The 9,301-nt window shown below is 39.3% G+C and overlaps 1 protein-coding gene across 1 annotated transcript in view; it reads right to left on the reverse strand.

Moving 5' to 3' along the window:
• Positions 1–2,123: 2,123 nt before the first annotated feature.
• Positions 2,124–9,301, reverse strand: part of PARP8 (poly(ADP-ribose) polymerase family member 8) — a 299,543-nt gene continuing 292,365 nt past the window's right edge. Inside the window, exons 23-26 of the mRNA XM_019518265.1 lie at positions 7,165–7,241; positions 5,871–5,940; positions 4,170–4,254; positions 2,124–2,512 (exon numbers count right to left, since the gene is read on the reverse strand). Of these exons, the coding sequence (XP_019373810.1) occupies positions 2,410–2,512; positions 4,170–4,254; positions 5,871–5,940; positions 7,165–7,241 (335 nt within the window). The 3' untranslated portion in view covers positions 2,124–2,409. The remainder of the gene's footprint in view (positions 2,513–4,169; positions 4,255–5,870; positions 5,941–7,164; positions 7,242–9,301) is intronic.

Genomic DNA, 9,301 nt, shown 5'->3' on the forward strand with positions numbered 1-9,301 from the left:
CCACTAATTTCAGGGGGAATTCAGCTGAGCTCTTTGCAGGCTTTGGTCATATGACCTTCAGAAGTCACTGGCTTTCCCAGAGGTAATTAACTACATTTTCTTCAGAAATCGGTGTATTGAAGAGAAAAGGGAAGGAAGGAAGAGAAATAGCATGCTGCCAGGGCTTGATTCTGAGGTGTGCTCACAGCACTCAACCTCATTCACAACTTCGCCGGATCAGGCCCTCTGGTTTTTCCCAGTTTGTTTGGATGCCCAAGGGGGTTTTAAAACCCTAAGACTGGTATAAACAAGTTCAACCACAGCAAACTACTTCATGTTGAAGTAATTTTGAAAAAGAGAACATTAAAAGGAAAAACCCACAGGGGTTAGGACTGATAATCCATGACCACACACTGTCTGTGAGGCTTTTATACTTCCTTGCTGAGGAACAGCACAGAAGTGGGAAAAAAGAAACAGAAAAGCTCCATGGTTCCTTTAGACGGGCTGCAGCTGGGGAAAAGAAGGAAGAATGCCACATCCTGTATTTGGCCCATTATTCCACTTAGCCACTGAAGCCCCTATGGACTTGATACCTGCCCTAGGAATCAGTTCCCCTCAGGATTTAAGTATTTCATTACATCTACTATGATAACATCACGCAATTGTTGTTTAGCCAAACATACATATGTAAACATATAAACCATTTTGTGTGTATGTATACACATGGGCAAACTAAGTAGGGATGGTTAGGCAAGATTTCCAGCTCTCAGTTCTAAGTTTGCTTGATTTTATTTAGTCACACAACCCACACTACCTAACTGCTGCATGTAGATTAATTGCAGAAATCATCTTTGATGCAAGAGGTGGAACCACACTGCAATTCTACAGCATCACCACAGATGGCCCTATGCCACAGAGGCCACTTTTATTCTAGAGAACTTCAGCTTTATTCTGGGTGAGGTTTCTTTTGTGTTAAACGAAACAGGACTAGGCTTAGCTTGGAATACAAAAAGTGTAAATGTTCTTCAGAAGGAATTTCCTAATCCTAAAATCTCTGCACAGTATTATGCAAAGCTTAGGCCTCTTTAAAGAAATACAAAACCAAACACAAACAAAACACTATGTTGTTGTTATTAGGGTCTTTCAGATCATGATTGTACCAGTGGCAATAATGGCCACTGTTGGAGGTCTCAGTTTTTGTTTCTATAAACTTTCCCTTTCTAATTTTGGCCAAAAGTGGAGGTGTACAGTCAGAAAATGCTGATAACAAGTAAGGGCATTATTCTGAGAGATGACTTCAGTAAGAACTGAGGGCAATCAGCACCGCCCAAGAAATGCTTGGCACCTTGCAGGATTGGTCCCTAGGCTTGCTACCATCATGATCACAATATGGTAGCCATGTTATTTTAAATAGCTATAATATCTAATTTTAAACAACAGTGATTTATTTGATGAATTAACAATACTTCCATCAAAAAACTCATCAGTAATTCTGACAGTTTGTTATTTCTTATTAATCTGGCAAACATATAACCCCCTTCAGCAAGGGACTTTAGAGTCGCTCACTTTAACCACAAGAGCAGTCCAGTTAAAATCAAGAATAAAACACAAGTGCATTGCTGAATAGGGCTCATAGGCAATTGTAAAATCTGGGATGCCAACATCCTAACAACAAATTATCAGCCCCTGAAATTCTGCTCAGTTTGCTTGGCTTGTATCTTTTTTAAAAAAAAAATGTAACCCAACTGTTTACTGGATGGTATAGTTTGTATCGAGAGAATAAAGTCAACAAGTTATATGCCATCAAATAATTATTTTTCTCTTGGTAATAACTTGAATACAGCATAAATTTTTTCTTCTTTTAACTTCTTTAGTCTAAATCCTAGCTGCATTTGTATACAGTAAAATTAATCAATGATATTTTAGGTAACCACCTTCCTTGACATGTTCCAGACAACCATTTTTATTGTGTGTTAAAATATGTGAATATTTTACTTATTGCAAAGTATCCTGTATAATGCAGGTTCTCCACTATAAAATCTTCTTCCTTTCTTTTAATTCAGTCATTTTAAATGTAAATTACCAGTATACAGTACTAAAATGGTCCAATTCAAGAGTTTAATATAAAAATATCAGCACAAAACTCCTTTTTAAATTCTGTTTATTGTGAGCAACCCAAATGTCTGTTTAATTGCTATTAGTTGTAGTATATTAATAGACTTTGCACCCCTACAGTTGCTAACTTGTACCATTTTAGGTATTTCAATGAGATAAGAAATACTAAGTAAGAAAACAGTAAGTATTCAAAGGGTTAATTTGTTTAGAATATGAATAATAAATTAGTTTTCATGTCTTCTTCTTCAGTTCAAAATCCAGCTTTGAGACTGAGGAAGGCTTCCAAATCACATCAATTAAATAAAAGTGATCCTTTTAACCAGTCGCAGTTTGATTACCAATGACTCGAAGGATCTCTTTATGAATGCTTGGCTCTTGCGTATTTATACTTGTATCACCCACTTGACCATCTTCATAACTAAAAAAGCACAGAAACAAAATGAGCATTTACTAATCCACCTGAAAGTGTTCATGGTTTTATTCAATGAAAGATAATAATGATTATATGATTTTATAACACGCCTCTTACTGAAACACTCAGCAATAAAGGTTATGTGAACAGTGTGAACTTTGGAGTGTGGATTTTGCTTGGTGACAGGATTTGCCCTGTAAAGAAAAGCCCTATAGTTCCCATCAATACTACAGTACACAAAGATGTGACAAGGGCTCTGACACTACTGCTTGTCCCCTGGGCTCTGTGTAGCCTGTTGGCAGCTCATCCCCGCAGTAAGAGGACAGTATCCTTTGGTAGTCAGCTGTACCTGAAATCCCTCTGGAATGCAGTGTTATCAAAACATACACAAGCTCCTGGAGTTTTCATCTTCACTAACTGAGCACTATCGAAACTGAAGATTTGTCCCCTTCCAGACATCGGTAGTCTGCCATTTAATGCAGTTGTACTTGTGCAAAACCTTCTGTGTTGACCAGATAAACTGATGCAGCTTTCTCCTGCTTAGAATCAGAGTGAAAGATCCTGGTTCAAAATATGATTGACCTTGTCTGCTCTAGTAGCTAACATTGGTGAAGTTGGCTGAGTTTAAAAGCCTGAATGCTCTATGCAGAGAACAGCAAGAGACAGGCAGCTCCAAAAGCCGATTCAGAAAGTGTGGCATCACCTACATGAAAACACAAGGGTGTGTCTGAATTCATGCCCGCTTTCCAGAGCATGTGTTGAACTCTGCACTTTTGTTCAATCCACTTGATGTCTGACTGGTGGTAGGAAATCCATCTTTTTCCCAACTGTCTAGTGGATAGGGTATTTGCTAAACAATGGGAAGCCTCAGCTCTAGGCCCTCCTTACCCTGATGGATATGAACTCATGTCTTTCATTTCCTGGGAGTGTGTGCTAATTATTAGGTTTTTGGCTGGACTGGGTGGAAAGAGTTCTGGATCCCAGTCCTTGCCACTAGTGACTGGATTGCATTTTGTTTTAGACAGCTGGTCTAGCAGGTTGTGTTTTTCTGAGGAATCATGCACCTTCCCAAAACAAAACTGGATTGCAAAGGGATTTAACGTGGTCTAGAAAACAAAAAAAAGTGCCTGGGGATCACTAAGATCTAAACTGTAAGCACTGTGTAAGGCAGGTGTTTAGGATGATTTCTGATTAGTGGGACCAGGTCAAAGTGGATTGCTTTTCCTGCCTTTGGTGCTTAAAATCCATTTAGGTTCCTAGAGTCCCATTCAGCCTCCTTGAAGATCAAATTGGACTGTACTTTATGTCAATATAGAGTGTACTGTTATAGAATCAAAAATGATAAAGGGAAACATCTGTGTGATAGAATGGATTTGTTTTTCTTGGAAACTTTTACTTCCCTTGGCTTTTCTAGAATGTGTTCTGGTAGCACTGCATTTTCATTTTTCTAAGTTATCAGTATAGGCCTATAATAGTGTGACCTATTGCCATGGAGTGGGAACAGTGAATAGCTCTTCCTTCACTGTATTTCTGGTAACAAATGGTTAATAATTTAGCATACACACACAAGTCAATCTTTTAACGGTAGTTAGGAGAACACTTGCAGAAATTCTAGTCAACATACAAGCAGAAGTTTAAAGCTAACGAGACACTTTATACTTACACAAAGAAAAACCTTGTACACACATGATCAGTATTGGGAACTACCCATATCTCCCCATGTTTGTGCAGATCAGGTGAGGTTATCACTGTAAGGAGAAAATTTGTGGAGTGAAGAAAATATGCATAGGAACTAGCACTAAATATATTTGCTTATTTTTGACATATTTTGAATAGCATTGTGGGAATGTCCAGTTTTTCACTACGTATCTGCTTCATGGTGTAGAAACTGATTAGTTAGCTTATCATAGGATTTTTTCAATTTTCCGTATTGCCAGCAAAATAAAAGTATTTTCATTTTAGATCCGACATAATTTTTTAAATTTTTTCAGTTTATCCAATGAACCTAAAATTCAATTATTTGTACAGCTCAAATTTTTCATGAGCATGTATTTGCCTTCCAAACACATGTATTTTGTGAGGTATTTCATAAGGACTAAATATTTTTTAAAACACAGTAAGTATACAGATCAGGCAAACAGAGTGGGTTTTAACGCATGAAGAGAACAAACAGGAGCTAGTGGGTACTGTTCACTAGGGCTGTGCGAAGCTTCAGTCCCTGGTTTGATTCAGCAGAGATTCAGCCCAACTCAGTGGCCAAATCTCTGAATCCGAATTGAATCACGGGACCATTTACTGGGTCTCTAATCTCTCCAAATTGAATTGGAACCCTCCAGATCAATTTGGAGAGGTTTGGAAAGATTCAGAGATTGACACAGTTTTAAATGTTTTTTCTACATACTTCTAGGTACCAGGTGGCTGGTGAATGCTGTGATGCTGGGGCGGGTCCCCAGTGCACCCAGCAGCAGACTGGGAAGTGGCCCAGAAGCACTTCTAGTCCACTTCTGGGTCCACTGGGGAGCATGCTGGGGGGCTCCCTGGCACCCCCTGGCTTGCAAATGGTGCCTCCTGGGTCTGGGGGGGCACCTGGGGTCCCCCCACGGCCGATCGCTAGGCAGTACTTCCGGCTACTTCTGGGTTTGCCACCAAGAAACATGGAGGTCCCCCCCACCCCCCCTGCACTCCTGTGGGACACTCCATCTACCCCAGCATTGCAGCATTCACTAGCCACGTTGGTACCTCGAGGTATGTAGAAAAAACATCTGAAGCTGTGTTTATGTCTGAATCACTGAGTCTCCAAATCAGCATCAAATCCTCAGATTTGGATTCGGCTGAATTGTATCAGGGACAGCGATCCAAATCAAAGAATCAAATCACTGTCCCTGCTTTGGGCTGAATCCAAATCCGAATCGAATAGGGCCCACTTCACACACCCCTACTATTTACCAGAAAAAGGGTTTATTTGTCTGAGTAGTGAGAGGTAGGTTGGGAATTCAAACTAGATAGTTATCTGTTCTGATTCTTTGATGTTTAATGCTTTTTCACAGATTTGTAGGCAGCCTCTGTGGTAAAGGAAAGCACACTACCAAGACAGCTAATTTGTTAGAAATTAGGAGACTGAGAGGAGGATAACCAATCATTGTGTCCACAGCGCCTGCTCTGGGAACCAATATTTTTGGGCGAATGGTCAGTGGAATGCACTGAGACTTAAAGCCTAGAAATTAAGTAGGTATTTACATGCCTGATAACATACTTTTATAAAAAAAAACACTTCAATTTAAGCTTGTATTAACTTGCATTTTAACTAGTTCAGATAGATACAATGCCCAGAAAAAAAATGTATTTGAAAAGATTTTCACCTTACCTTCACATAAGGCTATGCATTTTAAGTTACGGCTTTGCAAAAATTGAGATTGCTGTCCTTTCTTCTGTGACTGAGATGTAAAAACATTTAAAAAATCAGTAAGAGGAGTTAGGCAAAACAAACAAATGCAACAAAAAGCAATGTTCCCTTCAATTGTTCATTGAGTCACTGACAAAACTGTCACAGTCTCGCTAAGAACATTTATTTTAGGAACTTAAAATGTTAAGTAGTGATTTAAACATCTTGTCCAATGAGAATGGTTCCAATTCATTACTAATTTAAGGATTGCATAGTGTTTTTAGGAGGATCACCTTATTACCAATAAAAAGACTAATAAATAGATTAAAATGGACAAATGTTCCACTGCTCAAATTCCTAACATATGGAGTTTTCACCTGTGGCTGACAGATGAATACAGGGGCACAGGCCCTATTATTTAATTCATGGGCTTTAGGAGTATCTGAGCCTTCTGTATAACTGCTCTCCTCAAGTGGTATGGGTTGGGATAGATTTTTTTGCTACCATACAGCAGTAGGACAGGATATAGTACAAAAGTACTGTAGCATGTGAGATAACAGAATGCTCTACAAAGAGGGTTTTACTAGTAGATGAATGCAGTTATGGACTTATTGGTGCACACCTGCTACTGCTGCTTTACTGCCCATCTCATTCTCTCTGCCTGTGACAGAATACAGAGGAATACAGAAGATTTGTAACCTACAGGGGATACAAAATCCTTTTGAATCAGCTGCACAAAGTACTGTGGAAAGGCTCTGTAAGCATTTGCATATGGGCAGCTATAGAATTTCCTCCTATAGATTTTATTATCTCTCAGTCCAGTGTAGCTGTATAATTACTTGAAATGATCTTGCCTTTGATTTAGCAAGTTTACTGGCTGAATATTTAGAAACTATTTAACATAAAGAAAATCAGTGATGGAATACAATAGATATCAACTCATTTTACAGCATCATCCATTCTAAAGCCTTGATGGCCATTAGTTTAGTAAGGAGTTCAGAGGTTTGGTAGAGCTGATGTTAAATTTAACAGACAATCTTCCTTTCTTTCCCATTTTCATTCCACACAGTTCTGTCTGGAATGCACTGGCACAGAGTGTAATCAGTAAAAGTTGTCCCTGAAAGCAGTTGAGTTATATTCGATTGTAACAGTATCCCTAGTACTGCTGATATAAAAGAGGACTGGGTTTCCAAAAAGGAATATTAATTCCTTCACAGATGTTGAGCTCTTGATCATAATACCGTATGTCTTCAAGATATATGATATGTTACTGTACCTGTGATGCATTACTGCCTTTACTGCTTGAAGCAGGTTCATCCTTAGCTGACACTTTCTGCTGCTTCTTGTTCATCCCTAAAGACATCAAAATTACTTCAGATACAATGGGGTGTGTAAAGCTTCATCAGTGTACATTATATATGGAGAGTGGAAACAAGTTTTGGTGTGGAATACTTGTCTGCCTATACACTTGTCCGCCTATACACATGCTCCAGTTAGAATGTGTCAGAGCAGACTCAATTAATCGAGTCTGCTCCACGTTCTAATTAGAACACTCCAGCATGGCCTCACCATCATGTGTATAAGTCCCCACACACTTTAAAATTGCTGTGGGGGTGCTTAATCTAAACCTCATCGAATGAGGTTTGGATAAAATGTCCTATGGCCATTTTTAAGCATGTAGGGCTTTACTACATGTGACCGTGAGGCATTTTAATTAAAGCGGCTCTTTGGGAACCACTCTAATTAAAATGCTCCACCCCTCACCCCCGACCACATGTATAGGCAGCCTGTGTTACTTCCCTCACTACTAGACTGATTTAGTCCAAACAGCCATGCATTTATACACTCCCTCCTCCACCCACCTCCCCCCGGCCTTGAGAATAGCCAATGAAGCAGGTGCCAGATCAGTTAAGTGTGAGATTTAGTGCCACAGAGCACTAAATCTCACTAAGTTTAAGAGCATGATAAACAGGGGTGGATTTCAGCAGTGCTTCAGGTTAATTGTTCTCAGGCTACTTGTGGTTTAAAGCCCTACATAGTATGAGTAAAACAATTAGAACTTGACTTAAGAGATTTTAATTGAACCCTTCATCTTTAATATTTTACTAAGTTGTATTTGTTGTTTTGCATGCTGTTTTATAATAATATAACAAGTAATACATAGGCTTGTGTCTTTCTTTTATTTTTTTATTCCTATTTAAAGGTTTTCATTTTCAATTAGTTATTTTTATGTGTGAGATAATATCTTAGAGAAGAATCTGTCAGCCAATATAACAAGGCATATTTTAAAGCCCTTGGTTGTATCTTGCATCTCAGACCTTCCTTACACTGCTCCTTTCAGCTGACATACTCTACTTCTGCACATCAGTGCCTATATAAACCCATAGTTTTTGTTTTAAAATATATTATACCCCTATGAGATTTGCAAACAGAGAGTTGCAATTTGTTGGAGGTTTGACTCTCCAATCTAATGAGTGTTTGAAGCTCTAGCCCTAGTCTCACAGAAGTACTGGTATATGTAGCATTAGAAAGCAAGTGGGAAGATAAGTCTCTGTCATAAAGAGCTTACATTATTAATTGATGCATGTAACACCAGAACCACATGCCAAGACCCTTGAAGAGGAGAAACTGAGGAGGGAAAGTAGAGAGACAGTACAAGAAAAAAGGGGATAGGTCACTATAGACCCAAGAGAACAGATTATGTAGTTACTGATGTCCATTTTTCTTCCTAGTTATATACAGAATTATATATAATCAGTTATTATTTATGCTTGCTTTTATTTTCTTGAAGAGCCTGCCCTATGGCCCAAATGAAGTCAACTTAAAGATTCCCACAGATTTCAAGGGCTTTATATTGGGATCTAGGCCAAACTGGAATGAAATCAAGAGCAGCTATTACAGGTGTACTACTAATAGATAAGAAATAGAAAGAAGTGAGTTTGGAGGAGCTCTGAAATACAAATTAACTGTTTGATGTATAAGCATGAAAAAAGAAATACAGACATGCGAAGACCTGCCCTGTTTTCTCATTTAAAAACATACTTTAGTTTTGAATAGAGGTGCATCAATACATCAGTCTCATTATCAGATCAGTACCAATATAGGGAAAACTGAAAGTATCAGATGCTTTTTTTGCCTGATGTGGCTGATAATATGGCGAATAAATGCCCCATGCATGTGCAGCCCGGCAGCTCAGAGATCAGCATCTGGCTGTAAGTTTGGTGTGGGGGAAAGGTAAATCGAGGCTCCCAGGGTGAGGAAGGAGTGGGGCTGGGGCAGGTGTTGTCCAGCCAGGTTGGGGTGGGCCCAGGATGGAGCCACAAGTGGCTCATCTGGTGAGCACAGGGCAGCTCCCGCTGCTGCATGCACCCCAGGAGGGCGTGCCCCCCTGGATCTGTGCATGGTTGGGGTGG

This window comes from Gavialis gangeticus, unplaced genomic scaffold, assembly GCF_001723915.1.
Source record: "Gavialis gangeticus isolate Ggan-Ray unplaced genomic scaffold, GavGan_comp1, whole genome shotgun sequence".
In the NCBI taxonomy this organism is placed as follows: domain Eukaryota; kingdom Metazoa; phylum Chordata; order Crocodylia; family Gavialidae; genus Gavialis; species Gavialis gangeticus.